This window comes from Rhinolophus ferrumequinum, chromosome 25 (genome assembly GCF_004115265.2).
Source record: "Rhinolophus ferrumequinum isolate MPI-CBG mRhiFer1 chromosome 25, mRhiFer1_v1.p, whole genome shotgun sequence".
Taxonomy (NCBI): domain Eukaryota; kingdom Metazoa; phylum Chordata; class Mammalia; order Chiroptera; family Rhinolophidae; genus Rhinolophus; species Rhinolophus ferrumequinum.
Window position 1 is genome coordinate 5839826 of NC_046308.1, and position 27835 is coordinate 5867660.

The following is a 27835-nucleotide window of genomic DNA, read 5'->3' on the forward strand; positions in this document are numbered from 1 at the left end:
ACCCGCCGCCTGGCTTCTCCCGGAGCCCCGCCCAGGCAGCTCAGGCAGGCCTGCCAGCCCGCGGCGCCATCATCCGCGGGAGGGGGGGCCGGAAGGAGGCGGAGCGGGCCCTCGGGGGATGGGCCCAGGCGGAAGGCGTGACCTCCCCCTCGGGTACGAGTGATACCTCTAGCGGGCCCGGGGAAAAGGGGCGACGATAGACCCTCTCAGTGGGACTGGGGCCCGTGGGAAGGGGTAACTTCCCCGTTGGGGACGAATGACACCCCTCAGGGGCCGGGTGGGGGAATAATGATTCCCTCAAGACGGCCGGCGGGTACGAGCGACGCCCCCAAGTGGGATGGGTTCTACCGGGAAGGAATGACCTTCCTTTCGGGGACAAAATTACCCCTTTAAGAGGACTGGGGAGGACAAGTGACCCGCCCCCCTGAGAGGGGCCTGGGGACAGGGGATCACTCGATCCCCTCAGGAGGGCTGGGGAGAGTGAATGACCCTCTTTGGGGAGATGGAGCCCTCGAAGAGAGAGTGACTTCTCCCTTGGGAATGGGTTACCCCCTCAGGGATCTAGTTCGAGTCAAGGGTAATGCGCGACCCCCTTAGGGGGTCAAGAATTTACGAACGATGGAAGCGGGGGAGTGTGGCGGGCGTGGGGGCAGCTTAGGAGAAAGAGAGATCCCTCTGGAGGTCCAAACTTCAGGCTTTTATGGGGGACTGGGAGAGCCAGGGGCAGCGCTGCCATCTCAACCTCTGGGGGGAAAAGCCTAAATACCAGGTGCCCTAGGAGCCGTTGGCTGGAGCCACATAGCCTGTAAAATGCCCCTCTTGGTTTTGAAGCCAGGCCACTTCCTACTCCAAATCAAATGCTTCCTTAGTTACAGGACAGGGAAGGAAGCAGCCAGAGCTAGGTAGGGTGTTTCTGTGGCCATCCTTTCAACTGAAAAAGTCTTATCACAACTTTAGGGAGAAGTGGAAACTAGAGGGGAAAGGGAGAAACAACTCACTTCCACTTCCTGAACATACTTTCCCACGTTTGTTCATTTCCTTCAGGTATGTTTTCATAGGTATGCTTTTATATTTAGTTTATTCACTTCGCAAGTATTAATAAGCACCTTCTATATGCCAGGCACTGTCCAATAATCAGAACAAGCCAAAAGATCTTGCCTTCATGGAGTGTAAATTCTAGCAGATAATTGTGTATAAAATTTTAGTTTGTAATTATAGTCAATGAGGTGCTTTTCATTTCCTGATTCACACTACTCGTTTTCCAAAAATGGCCTACTGTAGACTCATCATAATTATCATTTTAAGTCTATGGACTATTTCTTCCAGGGGGTATGCTATGATTTCCCTAACTGCTTTCATCTGATTGCTTCTAGTATGTGGATCCTATGCATAATATTTGATACAATATTTTAGTTCATTTCTTGGATGTGAGATTCTTAAGCCACATTACCTTGTTTTTCCAAACATTAAAAGTTGAATAATAAGAAAATTTGCAGAAAACAGCATCTGACTCAAGAGATGGAATTGTTGAGTTAGAGAGAGGAACAGAGCTGCCACCTACCTCAGGCCAAAATGGTCTCAGGAAAAACTGGTGCCAGGTTAAGTGGAATTTTATTCATTCATTCGGCAGTTATTTACTGAGTGCCTGTTGTGTGGTTGGCCGTGTTCTTGATAGGACTATGAAGGTGAATAGACATGAAGTCTCTACCAAAGTGGAGCTTGCTGCCGTTGGGAGGGCTTACATTTTATGTAGAAAAAGAAAACCCAGTCTCTAACTTCTCACTGGAAGGAGACCTAAAAATGCTTTTCCTTAAGAGTCAAAACATATTTCCATCTCTCATTAATTCTTATCCCATAGTGATGAGTTGGTCCGAGCCTTACAAATATTGAATATAAATGGTTTGCTTACATTTTGAAACAAAGCTGGTTAAGAGAAATGTAGAAGTACAAGTTTTCGTAAATTATTAGTCGGTAATATAGCTTTAGGTCCAGAGAAGCTGCTCCTAAAAATTGATTAGGAAAAGAAGTTATTTCATTTATTCTCTTGCCCTTAGTTATCTCTTTAAAAAAACAAAGAAAAAAAACCAAAAATTGCTTGAGGTGTAATTGACGTACAATAAATTGAACATATGTAAAGTGTACAATTTGATAAGTTTGACATGTATACACCCATGAAACCATCACCACAGTCAAGATAGTGAATTTATGCAATGCACTGGCCAGAATACTCGTGGTTTATATAAAGTGAAAGTAACTGATGATTACAGTTGGGGCTTTTCTCATACATACATCTTAACCTCATTCAGTTTATATTGTAGTATGTTTGACTGAGTGTAGTGTTATTGAGCAACCTTGGGAATTTAGTTTAAAAAGAAATAAGATTTAGTTTAAAACATAAATTAAGGTGCCAAGACGATTTAGTGAGGAAAGAATAGTTTTTTCAACAAATGGTGCTGGAGCAACTGGATATCCACATACGAAAAGATCAAATTGGACCCCCTACCTCACACCTTATAGAAAAATTAACTCAAAATTGGATCAAAGACCTAAATGTAAGAGCTGAACTATAAGACTCAGATGAAAATATAGGTGTAAATCTTTGGATTAGGCAATGGTTTTTTAGATATGACATCTATAGCACAGGTGACAAAAAAAAACCAGATAAATTTGACTTCATCAAAATTTAAAACTTTTGTGGTTCAAAGGACACCATCAAGAAGGTGAAAAGAGAATCCACCGAATGGGAAAAATTTTTGCAAATCATATATCTGATGGTCTAGTATCTTAAATATCTAAAGAACTCTTACAACTCATCAATAAAATGGCAACCCAATTAAAAATGGGCAAGAGATTTGAATAGATATTTCTACAAAAAAGAAACACAAATGGTCAATAAGGACATTAAAACATGTTTCGTAGTCACGGGAAATGCAAGTCAAAATCACAGTGAGATACTTCATCCCACTAGCATGGCTATAATCAAAAGGGACAATCAAAAAGATGACAACTCTGTGGAGGAATTGGAAGCCTCATACACTGCTGATGGGAAAGTAAAATGGTACAGCCACTTAGGAAAACAGTTTGGCAATTCTTTAAATACAGTATTACCATATGACCTAGCAGTTCTACTCCTAGGTATATACCCAAGAGAATTTAAAAGATATGTTCATGCAGAAACTTGTACATGAATATTCATGGCAACATTATTCCTAATAGCTAAAAAGTGGAAATAACTTAAATATCCATCAACTGATGAATAGACACATGAAATGTGGTATATCTATACAATAGAATATTGTTTAGCCATAAAAAGGAATAAAACACCGATACATGCTACAATGCATGTGAACCTTGAAAATGCTTTGCTGAGTGAAAGAAGACAGTCGTAAAAGGTCACATATTGTATAATTCTGTTTATATAAAATGTCCAGAGTAGGCCAATCCATAGAGACAGAAAACAGATTAGTGGTTTCCAGGGGGAGAAGGGCATTGAGAATGGGGAGTGATTGCTAAAGAATATGAGGTGTCCATTTAGAATAATGAAAATGTTTTGGAAGTTTAGTTGTAGAACCTTTGTGAATATACGAAAAGTCACTGAATTGTACACTTTAAAAGGGCAGATTTGATGGTATGTGAATTACATATCAAATGACAAAAAAGAAATGGAGTAGACAACCAAGTCCTCAGAAAAAAAACAAAGTACATGCCACAAAATAATGGGGCCAAACCTCATTTTCTTTCTTCATGGGGGAACACTGCAGACCCTCACACAGGGCTTATTTTTATGTTACATAAAGTTCTAACAGTCTGGCTTATCTGGTATCCTTTGTTGTATGTTAAGCCAGTTCACTACAACATCCTTCCTCTAAAAACTGCCCTTCCTCAAGGAGATGGTCCCAGCAGCGGTTTTTATACTATGGGACCTTATTAATTGAACCACAGAGGGAACCTGACCCAAACAGGGTCATTCTGATTCTCTCCTCTGGGACTATTGTACTGGGAGAGAGGCAGCACTTTGTTCTCTGCAAATCACTGGAACTGAGTTGAGTAACCTCAGAGATTGTGGCAGAGTCATGTTTGTAGAGAAGCCAAGAAAGGGACTCTGCAGAAGCAAAAGAATGAAACAGACGGCAAGGGAGGCAGAGGTGAGAGAGACTAAGGAAATGGCCTCTGGTATTTGCTGAGTTTCTGCTTCCTGGTTCTGTCCTCTTGGTTTACCTTGGCTCTTAAGATACCTTCATACCCTTATAATAAATGTTCATTTTTTTCCTTAAGCTGGTAAGCTTCTGAAACTGGGAATTGAAAATAACTTTGGGTACAGTGCTAGGTTCCAAGAGATGAAAAATGTACCCTCACCGGCAATGTAGGTGTTAAAATGAATGTTTGTTGGAATATAGCAAATTAGAAAGAGTCCTGGGAGGCACTGCCAGAGGCTTCCAATATTAAGAGCAGCAATAATGGCCCATAAAAAGGAATAAGCCCTATAAAAAGCAGAGCCAAGAATTCCATAGAGCTCATCAATCTGGGACCATTTAGTTGAGAGGACAGCAGTGGCCAACCTCTGTGTGCCTTAGGGTGTCATTTGGTTATAACATGTTGCAATGATGTTTGTCACCGTGGCCTTGAGCCACAAAAGGCCGGCCAGATGAAGCAGTACCCTTTATTCAGGATCAGCTTCAATGGAAAAAATGTTTAAATTAAATGTTCAGACATTTAAAGACATAAGATTCAGTTATCTGGCACTCATTGTGAAATACATCATTGTATAACATAGTGACAGGTACATGTGGTCCAAATGTATAATTATATATACCTCCAGAAATAGCGCATCCCCTAAGTGAAGAACAAGTTGGTAGCACAAGTGAGGAATTACAAATTATGTTATCATTTTGCTGTTACTTTCCCCATGGAATCCTTGAGGGTGAAGCTGTTGTGGAACATAGAAGGAAAAAAACAGACTCTTATCTAATAAGCCATATGCTGATCACAGATAATCCTCTGTGGTATTTGCTAGAACAGTGGATCTCAAACCTATGAGACTCAATGTCCCTTTAAAAGGCAATATTTTCTAATACCCGTTAGTAGCCCTGAAAGAAATTAATATAGAATATAATCTTCCTGTACTCAATTAAATATGTATGTATGTAAATGTGTATATAAATACGTTGGTTTGCATTTTCATAATGGTTAATGATGTTGAGCTTTTAATGTGCTTATTGGCCATTTGCATATCTGGAGAAATGTTTGTTCAGCTCCTTTTTCCATTTTTAAATTGTGTTGTTTATTTTAAATTGTAAGAGTTCTTTATGTAATCTAGATAAAATTTTTTATCAGATATATGATCTGCAAATGTTTTCTCCCATTCAGTGGGCAGGGCAAATTACAGATGATTGAAGTGGAGAAAATGGGATGTATGATATTCTTGCAGATGAACTGGACCTGTTTTTGTAATTGTGTCTTGAAATTCCAGCACATTTTGCATTGGGTCTCTAGGACATAGAAAGACCTCAAAGACCACATCCTTTGATAGGCAACGGAGAATAGAATACAGACAGGGGAAAAAAAGCAACGAATACAAGAGGTGATGGAGCAGTTGTGAGGTCCACCTGTGGGGACTGTGTCTGATTTTATTGAAAACAACAGGATTTAGGAGTGGATACTATGTGTGCCAGGCTGTGTGTGGATATATGTAAGATTATTTACTAGTTGTGCACGGGAATCTGTTTCTTGATATATAAAATAGGGATCAGCGTTGTTCTGAGTGTCAAGGATGACATCTTTATGATAATAGCTGACACACTGCTAAATGCTTTATCGGCTTCATTTCGTTCAATCTCACATGAACCGTGGGGTAGGCACTGAGAAATAGAACTGAGGCTTATAGAGATCATGCAAATGGTTAAGTCAAGATCTCACGTACTGTCTGTCTAATTCCAGAATCTTTGCTCTTGATCATTTTATTATGTATCCTTAAAATGCTGTGAAATCATTTTGTCTCCTCTGAAACATTGTATAATATTATGTGGGACCACTTTTATGGTTGCCTTGCTTGGTGTGCCCCAAGATTAAGGATAATCAAGATCATGGGGTCACCTTGAAATGGGAGAAATCTTGCTTGTGGAGATGATAGTTATTGGAACTCCTATACATTTCAACATGTTTCCTGACATTAGGGTACAGTGTAATCAAATATTTTTCAAATTTATTTAGAAGCTATTAGATACCTGAATATTTGGAAGGATTACCCAACAGACTCGGAAAAATGAGACCCAAAGAAAAAGTCCCATTAGTGTCAAATCTGGTAACTTTCTAAGATGGTGTTTCAATTACTGTGGTAGAATAACCACCACCACCCTTCACAAGATATTCATGTTCTAATGCCCAGAATATGCTATCTTACCTGGCACTATGACGGCCATGTGATGACAGTAGCACAGGTCAGAGATTTGAGAAAGCTAGCTAGGGCCATGAGCCAAGGAATGATGCCGGAAAAGGCAAGAGATGGGTTCTGTCCCAGAGCCTCCAGAAGGAAAGCAGCCCTGCCGACACTTTGATTTTAGCTGACAAGGCCCATTTCAGACTTCTGACCTCCAGAACTGTAAAATAATACATGAATGTGTTTATGTTGTCTTAAGCCACTAAATTTGTGGTAATCTGTTACAGCAGTGATAGAAAACTAATACAGTTACTAGCTCCATAGAAATATTAGAAACATAAGATTCTTAATTCAGATTAAGCCACAAAGAATGTCATTTACTATCTTGAGTCTTTAATCTTGGGATAGCTTGATTTGTTTTCATTTGGGGAGATTTTGGTTTACGTTTTTCTATGTACACTCAAATACTTGGCAAGAGACCAGGGCTTAAGGGAGAAATACAAAGCTAACTCTGATAGGTACATGATTTTTTCTCCATAAAGTAATTTTTATAAGCACAGAAAATTTCTTACCCAGACAAAATAAGAACTTAAAAAATTTCAAGATCTGGGTAGCTGGTTAGCTCAGTTGGTTAGAGTGTGGTGCTAATAACACCAAGGTTGCCGGTTGGATCCCCACGTGGGCCACTGTGAGCCGTGCCCTCCTTTAAAAAAAAAATAAAATTCAAGACCATTTGTGTGAATTTAGATTTTTTCCCCTTAAAAATTAAGTGGAAAATAAAGATTTTTAACAGCAGAAACGTTTGCCTCATTTAATGTTCTTAATACATTTAATTAATGTTCTTAATCCCACTAGGTGGGAATTATATTCAATGGTAGAATAAGACTGATGCTGTGATATGTAATAGACCAAAGAGACAAAAGCTACAAAATTTATCGATTTAACTTGAAAAGCGTATAGCAGTTTGAATGCCACTCAGGATGTCTTGTTTGTATATGGTACAGCTTCAAGCCAGGGAGGTAAATCCTTAGATGATCAACTGTCCTGTGTTGCTGGCTCTGAGACGTTTCCCAGAATGTGGAACTTGCAGTGCTAAAACTGGGTTAGTCCCTTGCAAGCAGGAAGAGTTGGTCACCTTCAGAAGGATTAAGTTAGCTGGCTTCAAGATGGTTATGATACCGTTTCCCCCAAAATAAGACTTAGCCGGACAATCAGCTCTAATGCGTCTTTTGGAGCAAAAATTAATATAAGACCTGATGTATTGTATTATATTATATTATATTATATTATATTATATTATATTAAAGACCCAGTCTTATTTTACTATATTAATTTTTGCTCCAAAAGACGCATTAGAGCTGATTGTCCGGCTAGGTCTTGTTTTTGGGGAAACACAGTACATGATTCTGGGTTCAGAGCCAGGACCCCACAGGCCATCAGCACATTTCCGCACTCTTTGTCCACCCCAAGCTTCTCACTCTAGAGGCTTGTACTGACTAAACTTGAGATAGATCTGTTAAAAACAACAACAAGGGGTTGTTGCAAGAAGCGGTCTAATGTAGCCTCGTAACTGTACTTCTCATCTTTTATCAGACAACTTCAAGCTTACTTAGATGTTTGAATAAAAACAAAACAACAAATAGTATAAAGTTGTAGCTTTTATGGGACTTGTCCCATTATGAAAACCCATCTGCTTTTTTATCTAGTGAAGACAGTTTTCTGGAATACACTGACTGTGTGTTCATCTCTCCCATACCTCCCTTAACAATTATTGGGTTATTAGCCAAATAAACCGTTTTTAGCAGATCTAAATCCAGTGCAGTGGGAATCCATGTTTCTTCAGCTCCTCACAGCAGTTTCTATTTTGAAAACCACCTTCATGTAAGTGATACTCAGAATCCCATTTTACATTTGAGACAGAGCTCAGCCTCATTAGTGTTTGATAAAACATTCTGGGTTTTCTTGCGTTTTCTAGTTATCTTGCCTCCCTCTATCTGTTGTTAAGAGATTTCTCTTGATAACAGTTGGTAGCTAAGAGAACAGAAGCACAGAGGGTTGACAACCCGATGATAACATTTTAAATTTCCATTGTCGGGGTGTCGATAAGAATGACCTCTAAGTTCACGTAAGCAAATCCCAAAGCATTCTCTTGGGATTTTCCCAATTTCCTGTTCTTAAGTGTAGCCCCTGAAAATCAGCGGACACTGTGCACCAGAGTAGTTTTATAACTCTCAAGTGTTAGGCGTGTGTGACATGAAATGTCATGAGATGTGTGGTGTGCAGTTGTAAGTTAGCACAACCAACAGGAAATGTTTGCGGAGGGTAGCGTCCTGTCATTTTCTTTGGTTGCTTCCCTTTTTCTGGTTTTTCCATTTCTTAGTCAGTAGAAATTCCATAGAGAAGTGTGGTGACAAACTGCAGTCACTTTCTTTGGGTCAGTTGAGGATAAAGGTTGCCTCTTTCCTACCCTGAGAATTATCCAGAATGCTCATCTCCTCCTGCTCTCTGCTGCTGACCACTTTACTACGGGTGAGATCCCGTCAGCCTCAGTCTTCTGTTTGACCCAAATCTGCCATTTGGCTTTGGTTTTGGTCCCAGCCTCCGGAAGGCCAAACAGTCAGATGCCTCCATCACGATCAGTGCTGTCGTCTCTTTTTACTTTTATTTATTTATATAAAAATAAAATAGTTTCGAATCAATGATTATTTTATTTTAGCAATAATAATTCTCAATGTATGCTTAAACTACTGATAGAAATTCAACATATAGAGTATCTAAAGAGATTTTTTTTTTTCCACTGCAGTTACAACTAGAATGCTCACCTACATTCAGAGGTGAATATCCACATATTAACAACAAATCCCAACGGCGGGCCTCATTTCTATCACTGACATTGGTACTCTGACAATGGTTACTTACGGGATCCCACGGTCACTGATCACGTACAAGTTCAGAGAGGCCAGAAGTGATGTTGAAGTAGGCATCTCACACACAATGTTGGGCAACCACTATTCCAGCTGGTTCCAAAACACTTCCATTTCCCCGAAAGGAAACCCCAACCCATTATGCAGTCACTCCCCATTTCCCATCCTCCCCATCCCTTGGCAACCTCCAAACTGCCCTCGGTCTTTATGGATTCACCTAGTCTGAATAGTCTATATGAATGGAATCAGGTTACGTGACCTTTGTGTCTGGCTTCTTTCATTCAGCATGTCGTCAAAGTTCATCCACGTTGTAGCGTGTATTAGTACTTCATTCCTTTTTATGGCTGAATCATTTTCTGGTGTATGGATAGGCCACATATGTTGTTTATCCACTTGTCAATTGATGGACATTTGGGTTGCTTCTACCTGTTGGCTATTGTGAACAATGCGGCTATGAATATGCATGTACAAGTATTAGTTTGAGTCCCTGTTTTCAATTTTTGGGGGCGTGTGCCTTAGAGTAGAATTGCTGGGTCCTATGATAATTCTATGTTTAAGGTTTTGAGGTGCTGCCAGACTGTTTTCCCCTTTTACTCTTTTTTTTTTTAAGATTTTTTATTGGGGAAGGGGAATAGGACTTTATTGGGGAACAGTGTGTACTTCCAGGACTTTTTTCCAAGTCAAGTTTGTTGTCCTTTCAGTCTTAGTTGTGGAGGGCGCAGCTCAGCTTCAAGTTGTTGTCCTTTCAGTCTTAGTTGTGGAGGGCGCAGCTCAGCAACACGTCCAGTTGCCGTTGTTAGTTGCAGGGGGCACAGCCCACCATCCCTTGTGGGAATCGAACCAGCAACCTTGTGGTCGAGAGGACGTGCTCCAACCAACAGAGCCATCCAGGAGCTCAGCGGCAGCTCAGCTCAAGGTGTCATGTTCAATCTTAGTTGCAAAAGGCAGAGCTCACTATCCCTTGCGGGACTCAAGGAGTTGAACCAGCAACCTTGTGGTTGAGAGCCCACTGGCCCATGTGGGAATTGAACTGGCAGCCTTCGGAGTTAGGAGCACGGAGCTCCTTGGTATGTGCACATACCCAGGATGTGCACACCTGAGCCACCGGGCCGGCCCCCCTTTTACTCTTCATACCCAGGATGTGCACACAGTTGTGGCCAAAAAGTCTTAGTTTCTTTGAGTGGCTCCAGAAATAACCAAGGTGCAGTAAACTGCCATTGGTATGATCAGATAACACAGACCTTTACCCGGATTCCTTTGCAGTTGTTTTTAAGTGAATCTGCTGGAGACAACCCAAAACATCTGTGTTGGGAAGAATTATCTGACCTTGTCTTGCAGGCTTTTTGAGGACATTCATTTGTGCATTCATCAAATAGTTATAGTGCTTGGTGTTTATCTGTAAACCAAACAGACAAATATCTCTGCCTCCAGGAGCTTACATTCCAGGGCCAGGAGACAGGCAATAAAATAATAAATAGGGGCAGTGAAGGAAAGCCATGGAAATTTATTAGCCTATGCTTGTTTGTAATAGTCTTACTATTTAAAAAAAAATCTCTATTGTGACCGTAGTTACTACTTTTTTGACACCTCTGGCATGACTTCTATCTTATTAATCTTTCATAGAACCCACTTTTGTTACTGTCTCAGTTGTTCTGTATTTCATTGATTTCTGCCCTAATAGTTATTATTTCCTTCTTGTTTCTTTCAGTTGGTTCTGTTGATCTTTTTCCAATGTTTTGAGTTGAATGCTTAGCTTATGTCTTTTTAAACCTTTCTTGTTTCCTGATAAATGTATAGAAAGCTATAAATTTTCCTTTAAAGTAGTGATTTCACTGTGCCTCACCAATTTTGACATGTAGTGTTTTCTATCTTCCAGTTCTAAATATTTCCAAGTCATTTAGCAATATTTTATTTGATAGTCAAATAATTTAAAATTCATCTCTTTAAAATTAATTTCTAATTTCATTGAAATGCAGTTGGAGAACCTGGTCTATATCATATTGATCACTGGGAATGTATTGAAGGAAATACCTGGTCTGGTGCATGTCTGTTTTTGTAAATGTGCTATGTGGATCCTAAAAGAATGTGCATACTTGCTTGGGTATTGAGTTGGCTATATATTTGTTAGCTCAAGGGAGGCCCTCTCTAAGGAAGTATATTTGTGCTGAGATCTGAATGTCAGGAAGGAGCCAACTCTCTGGAAATCTGGGAGGAAAGGATTCCAGGAAGAGGGAACAGCAAGTGCAGAGGCCCTGAGGTAGGTATGAGCATGGTGTTTCCGGGATCAGAAAGAAGGTCAGTATGAATGGAGGGAGCCTAGTGGGTAAGGAGGAGGGTGAGGTGAGCTAAGGTCCTGAGAGGTAGTCAGGGGCCAGATTAAGTAGAGTCTGATGAGAGGCCATGGTATGGACTTTTGATTTTTAACTTTCAGTATATTCATTTACTACTAACGAGGTAATGTGCTAAACACTTCCTATAAGATTAATGTCAAGTTTAAAGTGATCTTATTTTATACGATGGAGGGCGCATTTTGAGCTTAAAAGTACCTTAGAGATTGTAATGAGCCCAGTGCTTTTCCTTTGAAAATAAGGAAACTAAGAGGAGGTATAGAGGGGGGTCTCACAGCTGGTCAGTGGGAGCCAGACTCTGGACATGCCCCGTGTCTCTGATAGATAAGCTCCTAAAAAGAAGGAGTCCATCTTTATATAATTTCATCCAAATGTTATTGAAAGGAATCTTATCTTGTTATGAACCCTTTTGTGAAGCAAAAACCACTGTCACACATCCTATTTACTTACTTTATAAATCTAAATTTTTATAGATTGGATTTATTTAAAGTGAGTTTCCCACAAGTATTCCTTCCTCTCCTAAAATACTCTGCTCACTTTACTCTGACTCTTCTCTGTTTCACTTCGCCATTTGGATCTGTGTCTCCGTGAGGCAGCAGCTGCGTTTTCTTGGGAGCCACCTTCATATCCAGGACAACCTGTCCCAGCCCTTTTGATGAGGTCTCTGTGGCGCAGTCAAAAGCCTCCACTTGCAAAGACACTCATAGTAATTACCCATTGGCACAGCCTGGCTGCACACGGGTTTTCCTACCTGACCCTCCTGGGATGGACACGGGAACAAACCTGGGTGTACCCTGAGCAAGCAAAAGCTGATTCCAGGCGTGGCACAGTAACAGGGTCTGCCTGCGTGTGACCTGGCTCGACCTGATCAGCAAGTGCCTTTGTGGACCTGTCCTTTAGAGCTTTATCTGAGTTGGAAGACAGATTTATTCCTGTCAGGAAAGTAGAAATTTCTTTCCTGATGGTGGATGGCAAAGTCAGTGCCGCAGGCAAGGTCAGTGCCTCACATTCCATCTTAAGAAAGCCAAAGGTAAGGTTTGCATCCGCCAACCATTGGCTCATCCCTTCTTCCATGCAAATCCTCGCAAATATTGTTCTGGCTTTCTGGCCATGCTGGGGATCTCCTCTGGAGCATTTTCTTACCAGACACATTTATATGCATTTGGAGGACACGAGGAAATACGAACAGAAAGCTGACCCAAGCCCCTAGTTTTTGGTTTTGTCAATTTAAAAAATTGTGGTAAATATATATAACATAAATTTATGATTCTAACTATTTTTAAGTGTATAATTCAGTGGCATTAAGTACATGCACATTGTTGTGCAACCATCATCAGCATCCCTCTCCAGAATGTTCTTATCATCCCAAACAGAAGCTCTGTAGCCATTAAACACTAACTCCCCATTACCCCCCTTTCCTCAGCCCCTGGTGACCGCTGACAACTTTTTGTCTCTATGGATCTGCCTATTCTGGACATTTCATATAAGTGGAATCATACAATATGTGGCCTTTTATGACTGGCTTATTTCACTTAGCATCATGTTTCATGGTTCATTCATGTTGTAGCATGTGTCAATCAATAAATGCGTCATTCCTTTTTATGGCCAAATAATATTCCATTGTTTGAATAGACCGCATGTTGTTTAATCATCTGCTGATAGACACTTAGGTTATTTCCATCTTATGACTGTTCAGTGAGGCTGCTATGAACATTTGTTTTCAAGTATCTATTTGAGTCCCTGCTTTCAATTCGTTTGGGAATAGCTGGAATGAATGGAAACTCTATATTTATAAAGTATTGGAGAAATTGCCAAGCCGCCCAGGCATTAGATTTTGTATTCAAAATGTATTTGTCACAATGAAAAAGAAAGAAGAGAGGTTGTATTTGGTCGGGCTGCCATAACGAAGCACCACCGATAGGGTGGTTTAAATAACAAATTTTTCTCCTAGTTCTGGAGGCTGGCAGTGAACATCAAGGTGTCAGCAGAATCTGTTTCTTCTAAGGCTTCTCTCCTTGTCTTCCAGATAGCCATCTTCTCCCTGGCTTTTCTCTCTGTGCCTGTGTCCTAATCTCTTCCCACAAGGATACGAGTCAGATTGGATTAGGGCTTTCATGTTAGTTACCTTACCAATGGCTCCATCTCCAAATACAGTAGTTTTCTGAGATAATGGGAGTTATGTCTTCGCCATGTGCATGGGGGAGGGAAGTGCAAAATTCAGCCCCAAACAAGAGCGATAAAGCCAGCCATTTGCCAACTCTTAATTGACTTTACCCAAAATAAATCATGGTAGAGAAAAACCCAGAAGATGGTTTTCAGGGTTGATTTCTGGGTGTTAGGAAATGTCATTGACTTTTTCTGGTATCTCTGAATGATTACATCTGTCAGTGTCCATGACATATTCCAATAAGGAATGAGGTGGTTCTTTGTCTCCTTACATGTGCATTCAGGGTTAAAAGCTTTTAATAAATACGAATCTTTGTAGGGAAAAAAATGAGCTCTAATTGAAGGCTCACATTATCCTTAAGGAAGAAATGTCATGCAGATTGTGTTCTGCCTTGAACATCTTTCCATGTCATTTGCTTTCCTTCTAGGGCATCATTTAAATAGCTGCATAGCATTTGTCACGTGAGTGTGCCATCATTTATTTAACCAATCCTCTATTGTTGGACTTAAATGAATTTTAAAAATTCTTTTTCAGATTCTTCCTTTTCTTTCTACCACCACCACTCAATTAGTAGTCCAAGTCCTTATTGAGTCACTCTTATATGACCCCAGCTGACCTCTAAGTAATCTTTCTTCCCCAGGTTTCCCCGTCCATCCACATTCTCATGTCTGTCTGAAGGATGTCTTAACTCACTGCTTTCCTCCTGTCTCCTGTCAGCCCAAGAATGGTTACATCTTGACTTTGTAACTTGGCTAACCATTTGAACCTTTTTTTTCTTTTAAGATTTCCCCAAATCAGTCTCTATTTGAGCTCCATCCACTGTCTTTCCAATCTGGGGAGCCAGCCAAGTCTATTTGTAATCTCGGCACAAACCTTACTCGTTTCCTTCTGGACCTGGCTCGTGCCACTGGTCCTGTTGGGAATAGCTCATCGCCTCCCACCACGTTTCCGGTCTCTTCATGTGGCGAGGGCCAGCTCACACCTTACGAGCTTCAGAAAGCCCTTGTGATTACTCTTGCTTGTATGGATTTGGCCTTTGCATTTTTGTTTCACTAAGATGGGACCACACAGTTCCTGGAGATGTAAGAAAACAAGGAAGCCTGTGTCCCTCTCTGGATAGACTTATAATGTGGGGACTATGTCCTAAAGGTCCCTGTCATTCTGGCCATCTGACAGTTCTTGGAACATGCATTTCTTTCCCACTTGACTGTTCTGTGCTGGAATGCCCTTCTTCCAGCTTGTCACTGAAATCAAGCTTAACTGTCACTTCCTTGGAGAGGCGATTCCTGACCCCCATCAGAAATAACTCCATTGTTTCTATCACAGCATTATTGCTTGGTTCTTTTATTCCAAGCTCTTCTCTTCTCACTTCTTTATTTGTTGCATGTCTGTCTTCCCTACTACACCTCACAGCCCATCTTGTTCACCTGTTTATCCCTAGCACCTTCACTGTGCCAGGGTGCTCAGTAAATGTTAGCTGAATGAATTAATGATTTTAGATGGAATGGGGAAGAAGGGAGACGGGACGTGGAGACTGTCTCTTGGATTTCTGGCTTGAGAAACTGAGCTGATGGCAGCTGGTGCTACCAACTGAGCTTGATAGTTTGGGACGAGCACCTGTGGGTGTGGTGGAGGGAGCAGGGATAGTGATTTCTCCTTTTGCTTTGCCTCTAAACTATTTAAAGAATATCCTGAGGTGGTTAAATACATGGTATATGGGCCTCGAGCTTAGGAGGGATGCTTGGGCACTGTCCAAATAATAATAATAGCTAGCATAGTTAGACATATAATTAATACTTTAATAATAATAATAATAAGAATAGTATTACTAATAATAGCTAACATTTATTGAGTGCTTACTCTGAAACACTCAGGCTATGAGCTAAGTGCTTTACAAACATTTACTTAACATTTACAAACTTACAACATTTAAGACTTAAAGCAATCCTTGGACACAAAGATACAACTGAGGGGTCTAAAGACTGGATAAGCTGTCTGAGGCCGCACACAGCTCATTAGTGGGTGAGCCAGCATTTGAACCTAGATGGTCAGTTTCCAGCGTCTCTTCCCCACTGCACCACTGTGCTGGAATAGGCACGGAAGGGACACAAAACCAAGACGAGCCCTTTGCCTTTGAGGAGCTTATTGTTTGCTTGGGGAAGTAAAATATAACTTGTCACTCTCTGTTCTCAACAGGCTTGCATAAGGCCCTTATCCAAGCCTGCCAAGTACGGCAATTATTTCGTTAAAATGGCCAGGCAGTAGTTGGCCACCTCCTCCTCTGATTCTCGAAGGCTCAGGCTCATGTGACCTTGATAATTCATTAAGAAGAACTAAGGATGTTTGAAATGAAAAATACCTGCCATAGATCATCATTTATTTTAGAAACATGATTCATAACCCTTCTGGGACTGCAAAGAGGAAACTGAAATATCACAGTAAAAGCAAAAGAAGGTAGTGATGTCTGGATCTATTCAAAAAAGAGCAGAAGGAGTTGGGTCAGGAAACCACTCTGGGATGACTGCACAGGATTAGAATATGGGTTGAGAAATACACAAGCCCCAGAAAGTAAAACCACACCCAGTAAACTCATGTGGCTAAATTGAATAAATGGCGGGGGTGGGGGGGGTGTCTCAGTTCTTTGTGGGTTCCCCGAAGCAGGGCTTTGTGTAGACAATGACTACAAAAGCCAAGCCTCTAATTTTTGAGGGCAGCTCGTTAGCCTGGAATTAGGGGTGCGTTAATCACATCCTCGTTAACCCCTTTGGTGAGGGATTCCCAACCTAGGATTATGGGGATGGCCAAGCACATGACAGCCGGTGCTGGACAGTTAAAGCTGGCAGTAATTTATTAGTTACATATGCTTTTATTAGTAACTAATATTAGTAACTAATTTATTAGTTCCCATAGCTTCAGGGAAGAGGACACCACATGCCTTGCAGGGTCACATGGGGTTGCATTCTGGAGCAGAGCGAACAACCAGAGGCAGGGAAACAAGTTTACTTTGTAGTATCAAGGAGGTGAGGTCCCCTGTGATTCCCACAGGAAGATGTGATTGATTGTTTTGGTAATTTCCATGGACTGGTGGGGAACTCAGACCCACTGTTCAGGTGTCAGCAGGAATCACATCTGGTCCATTTGATAAGGAAGGAGCAGACGGGGAGAAGAACACGTAGTGAAGCCATTTTAGGTCCTCCTGGATCACCAGATGTCAAGCCAGCATGTGCTATTAGTCCTGGTAGTAGACCTTACAGGCCTTACACTACAGGGTGGAACACATCAGCAGGCTCTGATGACTGCCCTCATCTCTAGATTTGGCACATTCCTGCCCCAGACCCTAAGCTCAGCAAGCGGTTTCATTCTCACCAACTTGGTACAAGAGATAGTCTAAACCCAAGGCACATTAAAGCTTTCCCTCTTTTTTTCTTGCGGCTGATCTTTTTGTGACTTCCCAAGAGGAAGAGGAGGAGAGAAAGGAGAATCAGTCCACTTTGCTACGTATTTGGGGCAAACGTTTCACGGAGTAGGGAAAGACTGAAATAAAAATGAAAATGTGTGTTTTCCACCACCCCTAGTTCATTCTCCACACAGCAATCAGAATGACCTTTTTAAAAAGCAACTATAATCTTACCAGGCTCCTACTTAAAACTATTCAGTGGTCTCCGTTGGTCTTTCTCAGGTTGAAGACCAAACTCCTTGCCATGGCCTACAAGGCTCCATGCGGTCTGGCCCTTGCCTGCCTCTCCAGTCTTATTTCGTGCCTTTCTTCCTCCTACTATTTATGGAACAGGCAACATAGGTCTCTTTTAAGTTCTGCAAACCTGCTGTGTTTTTTCTGCCCCTGAGCCTTTGCACATGCTGGTGTCTCTGCCTAGAAAGCTCTTTCCTCCCCTATTCACCTAGTTATCGACTAGTTATCCTTCAGACTTTGGCTGAAGGACTCCTTCTTCAGGACTTCTCTGATCTCCTCAAAGAGGGAAAATATCCCTATCATAGGCTCTCGGAATCATTTATCTTCATGCTACTTCTCACAAGTTTACATTTGTTTGAATTAGCTGATTAATGTCTGTCTCCTCACATCTTTATGACAGCAGCAAACTTCTCTATCGTTGGCCTCCAGTGAGTGCCTAAAAGAGAACTCCTGTTTTCCTTTACTCATAACACTTCTGACACCAAATGTGTAGGGGTTCTTTCCACACCAACCAACTCGCCAACACTCCAGACACCAACTGGGTGTCCTACAATTCAGTTATGACATTAATGACCTGGAGTTAGCACAGATTCCAGAAGTTAAGGGCTCAGTCTCACCAGATGGTCCCCCATTTCAGATGCCAGTCAAAAGTTCCAGGTTGTAACCTGTACTTCTGACCAATTGGCTATAAATTGGGCGTTCCCATAACCGCCTCCCCAGGTTCAATTGTTTGCTCTAACAGCTCTTAGACCTCAGGGAAACCCTTACTTACATTTACTGGTTTATTTTAAAGGATATAATAAAAGGTACTGATGAACAACTGTGTGAAGAGTTACATAAGGCAAGGTCCGGAAGGGTCCTGACCGCAAGCTTCTGTACCTGTGAAGTTGGGGTGCACCACCTCCCAGCATGTGGATGTGGTCACTCACCCCAGAAGCTCTCTGAACCTCATAGTTTAGGCATTTTTATGGGGGCTTTATCACATAGACACAATCAATTACTAATTCAATTTCCAGCCCTCCTCACCCTGGGGGATGAGGGGGTGGGCCTGAAAGTCCCAAGATCCTAACCATAACTCGGTCTTTCTGGTGACCAGTCCCCATCCTGAAGATATCCAGGAGCCCACCAGGAGTCACCTCATTAGAGCACAAGACACTCGTATCACTCAGGAAGTCCCAAGGGATTAGGAGCTCTGTGTCAGGAAACGGAGGCAGAGACCAAATATCTTGTTATGTCACAGCGCCTCAGTTGAATGAATGTCAATGAATGAGCTGTGATTTGGGGATCTTCTGAGAAGAGGAAATAAAAGGAACACTTCAATAATCATGAATTATACATTCTTTTTATTATCAAAACAGTCAAGTTAAGACATCTACATTGCGGGGGAAAAGAGACACCTACATTGCCAAGCTAGAATTAAGAAGTGTTTTTAAAAAATGGTTCCTTCCAAAAAGAGAAGTGAAAGTCCATTACCAGTTCTGCTTGAAATCAGTCAGTGTTGCAAGAAAGCCGGTCTCTGACACACAGACGAAGCAGCGAATACTGTGCAGTGACCAGAAAAGAAGAATAGATTTAAGTAGAAGATAACAGATCCTACAAAATGTGATTCTCTTCGGCATGCCTTTGGCCATGGCACCTTTTTGTGCAGTAGACTAAAAATAAGAATACAAATATGATGTATGTTATTGGAGGAAGTGGCAGACCTTTTACACACATTGGCGTAACACATCCTTTTCTCACCTAAAACATCTGTGGTGAGGGTGAGGGAAAGCCGTGGGTGGATCCAGTGATTATTTGTGGATCCAGTGATTATTTGTCATTGCAAATTCTGACTCCATCTGGGGCCTCTACAAGGTGATAGAAACATGCCAGTACTAAGCACCAAAAAAATAAAGGTTTAAAGGCTCAGAGACCATCAGAATGGAAATCTGTAGCCATTACCTAGAATTCTAGGAGTAAGAATTTCAATTCTGAAGAAGTCATATATAATCCACTTTTCAAAAATATCTCGGAAAGGTAGTAAAAATGAAAGTTCAGTCTGGCCCAGTTAACTTGATTCCTGAGTTGAAAGCCAGATAAAATCCTGGGTCACAAAAAGATGGGTTTTGTTCATCTTAGTTTACATTAATACAGTTCAAAGCTGCTGGTTTTTAAAAAGTATCAAAATGGTAAATCTTAGAGTATGTATGAAAAACAGATCCTTCATCAGTCACAGTGTTGAAGTCACAGTGTTGGCCTGTATTTCTTCTTTAAAACAGTTGTTTAGAAATAATCCATTCTAGTTCCAAAACCATGAAAAGGAAATCCTGGAGGAGGATCCTCAAACCTGCAACATTTTCATATTCTTAGCGGTTGATGTATAGAAATGGTAAGGGTTTGGGTGTGGGTTGCTTTTTAAGTAGCATCCCGACTGTATCCACTCTAATTGGCTGCAAAGTAGAGGATGTTAAAGGCATAAAGGCGGGCTTTTCCAGTTTGAACAGTAGTGGTTACTTCCAGTCAATAGAAATGTGATGAGATTGGCATGTATCAGGGAGCTCGGCAGTTAGATTTGATGGGATTCCAGGGCTGGGCTGGTGCGGTACCTGATTTGGTCTGCAGCCCTCCTAGAACTGCCCAATAGAAACCTGGGCTCCAGAGGTGCTCCAGGTTCCCTAAGAACCTTAGAACCAGGGAAGGTCTGGGCTGAGTGTGTGGCCCCACGAGGCAGGCTTGCTCTCTTGTCTCAGTTATCTGTTGCTGTGTAACAAACAACCCACAACTCAGTGGCTTGAAACAATTTTGTTCTGTGGGTTCACTGGGCAGCTCTCACTTGAGGTGTCTCGTGAAGTTGCAGTCAGATGTTAGCAGGCTCTGGCATCATCTGAAGGCTTCTTCTGTCCCACATCTAGTGACGGGGCTTGGATGGTGTGACAGCTGGGGTTACTGGTGGGGCATCTCTCCTCTCCACGTGGCTGCTTGGGCTTCCTCACAGCAGCGCAGTCTCAGGACAGTCCGACTTTCACCTGGTGGCTGGCTTCCTTCACAGCAAGAATGTCAAGAGACAGGGAGTAGCTACCAGCCTCTTAAGACTGAGACCTTGAAGCTGCCACAGTGTCACTTCCACTGTTGGATAAGCAATCAGAGCTGCCCAGACACAAGGGGAGGAGACATAACCCTCAGGTCCTGAGGGACAAGTGCCAAAGAATTTGTGGTCACTTTTGATTCTCCACATTCTCCAACAAGGACCCAAAGGGTTTCTTCATAGTTGGCCATTATCCTAGTCTGACCTCATAATGAGCTGCTTTGTATTCATGTAGCTCTTCATGCATTAACAAGAAAGTTCATGTATACTGTCTCAGTTTTTCCTCCCAGTCTCTCTGTGAGATGGTAGATTGGATAAGGAGGTGCCTGAGGTACAGAGGCTCAAGGCCTGGGATCACACAACTCCCTGGGGACAGAATTGAGACAGACTCTTGGTCCATGCTGAGGGATTCTGGTGTGTGTGTATGTGTTTACCCAGGTCTCTGTGCTCTGACACATACAGAGCTATAGCAGGGGAAAGCACATTTCCCTTTGAAAATCTGGCCACAAATCTTTGCAGGTAAAGCTCAAGCTGTAAGCAAAGGTGTTGTCAAAATGATGGCTCAGCCCTGTGCCATCAGTAAGGACTCTTGAAGCCACTGTACTGGCCATCACTCTTGGGAAACTCTCTCCGGATCCTCCAGCGGCAGCAGCTGGGCAGGATCCCGAAGTCAGCCAGGTCCTGGGAGCCGAAGCGCCAGGTGGTGTAGCACCTGTAGGCGCAGTGCCGCAGCCGGCTGTTGGCGGACTCCACGTCCAGCACCAGCAGGGGCTCCTGGTACAGCAGGAGGAACTGCAGGACACGTCTGGACAGGATGAGCTTCCTGAATGGCTCTGAGGTAGTGATGCAATCGCCCGGCTTTTTCCGACAGCACAGCTCCTCCAGGCTTCGGCGCCTCTCAGGCAGTTGGGACGGGAGGCAGTTTCCACACTGGCACCAGCCCGGGCTATTGCCGGGTCTTGGAGTCGCCTCTGCATTAAGCAGCTGGATTTGCTCTGGTTGTCCCAGAATGGAGGTTGGGTCTTGGAGAGACAGCGGCAGCCTGGACAAATCTGTAAAGTCCATCAAGGGTCTCTGAAAAAGTCAAGTTTCCATAACCATCAGCAGGGACAGCCCCCTAGGGTTCTTGGTTCTTTCATTTTATTATTAACTTATAAAATTACATTTAATATTACATCAATACGAGTAGCAATCATTTATTAAACATATATCAGGACTGTAAGTCTTTTACAAGCATTGTCTTATTTAAGCCTTCGAAGAACCTCATGAGATATGAGTATGTGTCCTTATCTCCACTGTTCATATTTAGAAAGTGAAATTCAGAATAGCCAGGCCTTAATGCATATATCATCTCTTCAAAGAGACCTTCTTGCCCTGACCACCCAATCTAGGTAGTCCCTCTCCTCCCTGGTCATTCTCTTATTGCATCATGAGATTTTACGTTCTTTATAGTACTCATTACCATCTGTTTACTTGGTGATTCTCCCTCTGCATGAAAGCGTGGGCCCTGTCTACTTTATTTCTTGTCACATCCCCAATGCCTAGGACAGACAGTACCCAGCACATAGGAGACAGTAAATAGTTGTTGACTTCACTCCACTCTCTCCTTTCCCACCAGGCTCCCTCTTCTGACGAATCCATTTGTTATGCTCCAAGAGAAGTTGCCATAATTGCCATCATTTATAAATGTCTATTCTTCGTGACATATACCTTCATTCACCAGATAAAGTCTGAGTCAAGTACATTACAACTCAGTAGTTCTTGTACATGAATGTTCACAGCAGCACACCTTGGTTTCAGACTTTTAGCCTCCAGAACTGCGAGACAGTAAATTTCTGTTGTTTTAAGCCACTTTGTGGTAATTTATTATGGCAGCCGTAGAAAATGAATCCGTTAGTGAAGATGTCCACCAACCAGAACTGCTGGGGAGAGTGCGAATTAGAACAGCCGCTTAGAGAACGGTTTGGTCGTATCTGCTAAAGCCGAACGTATGCCTGCCTCGTGACTCAGCAGTTCCACTTGTAGGTGCCATATGTTTACCATCACTGGCACGAGCCCCAAACTGAAAACTATCCAAATGTCCATCAACAATAGAAGGGATAAATAAACTGGGTGTTTGTAAAATAGAAATTATACAACAACGAGAATGAACTGTTGCTATATGCAATGCCATGAATGACTCTTCCCAAAATAATGTTGAGTGAAAGAAGGCAGACACGCAACAGAATATATGTGCTGGGTATATACTATAGGATTCAAATTTTATACAATTCTAGAAGAGGTAACCACTGTGCCGTACACCTGAAACTAATATAATATCGGATGTCATCTGTAAGTGAAAAATAAAAAATATGTTTTTTAAAATTCTAGGAGAGATCAAATTAACCTTTGGATACAGGATAATGATGACTTTTAAGGGAGAGCGGGGATTGGGTAGACGCATGAAAGGGGACTTCTGCTAGTAATAATACCCACTTTTTTAACCTGGGTGCTGGTTTGCTGGTTCCATGTGTTTCCTTTGTTAAAATTCATCAAGTGTGATTTGTACAAATTTCTAGATGTATTTATATTTAGTAGTAAGTTTTCTTACACACACACACACACACACACACACACACACACAACCATATGTTTTAACTTACTGGGACTTTTTCGCCCTTGACATCTTGCAGGCTTCTCCCAAGTAGCTGCTGATCCACCCTCCTGAGGTGGAGTTCATCCACAAAGGACACATATTTTAACGTCTAGGGAAAGAAGGTTTAAACGGTTACCTATTTTTGCATAGAATTATCAAGAATTGTCTACCTGAACATATCTAAAGGCAAGTATTATTCCCATTTACCAAATGACAAACTGTTAAACAAGTTAACCCAAATCTCTTGCCAACCAAGAAAGTTTAAGATTTCTGAGCTTAAAGGAAAAGCAGAAACGGAACCCCATGCACCTTCATTTGTGGACTCAGAGTATCCTCAGCCCAATGCCTAATGTTTTAGGTTCCCCAAGACTATTGAAAATTTCTTTGTTGTGTTCCCTCAGTGTCAGCTTCTCTACATTGAATATCTCCAGAAAATTATACTATTGCTATTTATATTATTTATATTTTTATTAAATTTCATCCTATCCTGGGCCATGAAATAGTGATGATTTTTACTTGCAAAGATGAACTTTTATTTCAAATTGTGTATACACGTACAATGGACAATGAATGGTGCATTCAGCTGCTGGGAAAGGACAGTGATGTTCGTGGCTCAGGGAAAGACAAAGAAACCCTCTGTTGTTTTTATGGACCAGAGATTTCTCGTTGATGGGGGAAGTCAAGTGTAGAGGACCTGCTTAGTAAAGTCCAAATTGAGCAATCAGTACAGTACAGATGAGCTAAAATTCCCTTTGACTCGTCCCCCATGTTAGACTTCTTTCCAGAAGGAATCATTGTTATCGCTCTTTTGTATGTGTCCAAAGCCTTTTTGTATACATATGTATTACCCACCTCCCCACATGTGTGTACAGTACATGTAGAAAATATATAGAATGTGTATGTATGTGTTTGTGTATATATGTACATATGTAATATACATGTAGAAAACACACAGAATTAGTTTACATGTGTAGTTGTTTTTTAGCCTATATAGTGTACCATATATGTTATTCTATAGGTTGCTTTCCCCCCCCACAAGAAACTGTCTTGGATATTTGCTTGTGCCAGTACCTGTATCATAGTGGATATGAACATGGATTCTGAAACCAGCCTGCCTCAGTTGGGATTCCAGCTCCACCACTTAATAGCTGTATGACTTGGGACAAATTGTTCAACCCTCCTGTGCCTCAATTTGCTCAACTATAGAAAGACATAATAGTAGCACCTATCTATAGGGTTGTTGTGAAGATTCAGTGAGTTAATATAGGTAAAACACTTCAAAGTGCTATATAAATGTTTCCTATTTTTATCTACCTCATTCTTTTAACTGGGTGCCTGCCATTTCTTGCTATAGATTTATCATAGTTTCAAGTACCGTCACCTATAGGACATTTGGGTGGATGCTCTTTCTTCAGTTACAAACAGTGCTGTAGTGGACGTCTTGTGCACGTGTACTACTTGCGTACTCGTGTGAGCGTTGCTCTAGGGCAGGTATGGAGAAGTGGGACTGCCAGGCTGTACGTATGTCCCATTTGTTATTAGATACTGCCGAATTGTTCTCCCAAGTCATTATGCTATTTTTTTGACTGTCCCGATTTAGTAAATCTGACAAAACGGACAAGTCCTAGAACGTAAAAATTTGTTCTCCCTACGTCTTGCCTCTCCATTTTTGTTCCCCTTCTTCTCTAAGACCACAGCATTCATCTGCGAGATGGTGGATCAGGGTAGAGTCCAGAGATGTGTCCACCATGAGATCACACCTGTGATTCTGGCCTTGTTGGTGCCCATTTCTCGGTGATCTAACAGACTGCCCAGGTATTGGGTGACTTATAGACACAGGGAGACTTACCGGCTTTGGTTCCACAATGGACTCACATTTCTTCGTGTAGTAGTACTCATTGACTGCGCAGCACTCGCAGCACTTGCAATGGGGATACACGTGGGATCGGCAGCACTTACTCGAGTATGTGTTGATGAGGAAGTCAATGAACACAGTGGCCTGGGAAGAACCCCGACAAGGGCCATGTCAGTGAAACTTTTTTTTTTTTTTCCCAAATCATTTTCCTAAAGCATGAGAAAGAGAACGCCTTACCAAACCAAAGTAGGAGAGGGTTGAGCCGATGTAAACGATGAGCTGGATAAGGTCAAGTTTTCCTCCCTGAGAACAGAGCGGGAAAGGTTACTTGGCTGAAATTCGGAGCCATGTTCTTTTGCTCCAACATGTAATTGTTAGTTTCCACAAAGGGCGGAGTCTGGTGCTGTGACTTTGGTAAGTGCCTCCAAGGTGTTCACGGCAACAGAAACTGCAGCGATTGAAAATGTGATTCTCATCGTCCTGTTTCTGCCTTCCAAGATGTGCTAGAAACCATGACTGTTTTAAATAGAGAAGCACTGGAACCCACACCTTGACAGGAGAACCACTGAAGGTTGTTTTTCCATACACCTGGTTTCAGGCAAGCTTTCGCTGAAAGTGGTTTGAGATTACTTTGGAAGCAGAGGGAAGGAAAGTCTGCACAAACTTTTCCCTTAGGCGTCCTTGTGGTTTTTATTCTCAATGGTCCTTCTACCCTCTCAGCTAAAGCTCATTGACTCTTGTGAAGCTTATCACCATGTTACCTCAATAATATGCTGCCCGACAAGGTGTTGGGGGCATCTTGATTTTTACATGCCCACCATGTCCTCCTTCCTTCTTCTGGAGACAGCACCCCAGTTTTCCTTTGGAGAACTATCTGTGCCCGTACTCAATGTGCAGGAAAGACTGTTCCGTGATGTGACCGCCGTCTGACTGGAGAGCTGGACCCGGGCCAGAACAGATAGTGCTTACCACAGCCCCCAGTTAGAGACTGTCTGATGGTAATCGCTGTTCATGCTGACATAGCTCAGCACCCTCCCTGCCTCCTGCTACCTGCTGGTTCCTGGAACAGTCCATTGTCCTGACATCGTTAACTATGCAATTTCCCGTACCTGGTAGCATTCACGTACTAGGACCTGTGACTGTCCCCCTTTCGCCCTATGTAATTCTTTGGTGCCTGTTAAGTGGCAGGGATCCATTTTGTTTTGCAGCCACCCAAGATGCACTTTGGAAGTAGTAAGTTCCCTTAATAAACTCTGTTAATTACCAGACTGGAGTGGCCTGCCTCTTTCTTCGGTCTTTTCCTTCCCTCTGCTTACAGAGGTAGATTTTCAGTTTCTGGAACTTTCCCTGGGTCTGTGTGTACTAACACTTGGTCCTTGCAGTTTTTGGGGAAGGGGCTGATTCAGGGTTGGTCTAAGACCAGCCACATAGAGTGTGACATGACCCTGATCACAGTGATTAGTTGAGGTTGGTAAGAAGATGGAGGGAGGCAGATTTCTGACAATGATGTTTGAGCATCTGGATCCAGCCATGTTGGAAGCCTGAAGTTGCCCCTGGATTTGTCAGTTATGCGAACTAAACAAACAAACAAACAAACAAACAAACAAAACCCTTTTTTTCCTAAGGCAATATGAGTTGGATTCCGTTACTAACTAACTACTGTATTTTACAGAAGGATTTCTTTCTTTTTTTTAAGCATCAGAATCCTTTTAAATTTGACAATTAGATTTTTTCCTCCTACTCTCACCCTTGTATTCATCAGATGACTTGTTCATGGACAGAATCTCAAGGACACCTCTTCCCCGCCTCTTATCCCACAGGTGAGATGCACAATGCCAGCTAATGACTGTCACCCCAGCATTCACCCCTTGAGGCACGACAGCAAAAATTAGGACATGGTGTAGGAATGGAGGTGCCAGCGGCTGGGAGCAGAGACTTACGGTGCCAAAAACCAGGATGTCGAAACGGATCCCAAAGACTTTCATCAGAGTCCTCTTTTCAACATTGTTTTCCTTATAGTACTTGGCGTACCTGTCGGAGGAAAAGGATCCATATTTATAAAGATCTGTCTGAAAGTGCTGGTATTTTAGGAAAAGAAAAATCAAAACCATAGCTAATCTAGTCTTCTTTATCCATCCTTTGGCTCTGCGGTGGTTGGCGGAGGGAAGAACACAATCCAAACCTAGGGCTTACTCTCTGTGACCACCTGGAACCAAAGCACCAGTTGCCCACATCACCTCCTCCACTTTTGCTGTCACAGAGTAATGAAAAATTGCTTATTGTTGAAGATTAAAAGGACCACTTTTTAACCAACACAGGATTAACAAAAAGCAGAGAAATTGAAAAACTTCAAGCAATCGGATTTATTCCTTAAGAGGGAAAAATAGGTTTTCTAGAACCAAGTGTTGTTGGGGGCGGGGTGAATCTTAGATAGTAATCGCTGGATCAGGGACAGGTGCCCCTCAGCAATCTCTTCTAACTCTTATTTTCTTAGATTCTGTATTTATCTACTTGGCAGCCATAATCATAGGGCCGAACTAACAACTAAAGTTGTTTACATGTCCCCTGTAATCCCGCTTTTGCGAGTGCATGAAAATCATGTTACAGACTCTCGGACCATAGGCCCAACCACCTCTTTGATGTAAGTCTCACACACTCGGCCAATGAATCACCCAGGACCAGGTGTCAGACACCTAGAGATCACGACGATAGCCCAGAGCCTTCCCATATGACTCAAACTAGCCAATCCCAAGGTATTTCCCCTGCCCTGCCTTG

The 27835-nt window shown here is 42.1% G+C and overlaps 2 protein-coding genes across 5 annotated transcripts in view; one reads left to right on the plus strand and one right to left on the minus strand.

Moving 5' to 3' along the window:
* The window catches only part of IFT81 (intraflagellar transport 81), a 170160-nt gene that overhangs the window by 16142 nt on the left and 126183 nt on the right, over nt 1–27835 (plus strand). Inside the window, exons 1-2 of one of the 3 annotated variants that reach the window (XM_033097392.1) lie at nt 30–153; nt 958–1044. The exons of the other annotated variants lie outside the window; for them this stretch is intronic. The gene's annotated coding sequence lies outside the window, so the exon portion shown is untranslated. Of the gene's footprint in view, nt 1–29; nt 154–957; nt 1045–27835 lie in introns of those variants that run through there. 3 annotated transcript variants of the gene reach the window in all.
* The window catches only part of P2RX7 (purinergic receptor P2X 7), a 39300-nt gene continuing 30771 nt past the window's right edge, over nt 19307–27835 (minus strand). For both annotated transcript variants that reach the window (XM_033097398.1, XM_033097396.1), the window contains exons 9-13: nt 27001–27091; nt 25298–25363; nt 25055–25204; nt 23213–23314; nt 19307–21644 (exon numbers count right to left, since the gene is read on the minus strand). In XM_033097398.1, the coding sequence (XP_032953289.1) occupies nt 21147–21644; nt 23213–23314; nt 25055–25204; nt 25298–25363; nt 27001–27091 (907 nt within the window). In that variant the 3' untranslated portion in view covers nt 19307–21146. The remainder of the gene's footprint in view (nt 21645–23212; nt 23315–25054; nt 25205–25297; nt 25364–27000; nt 27092–27835) is intronic.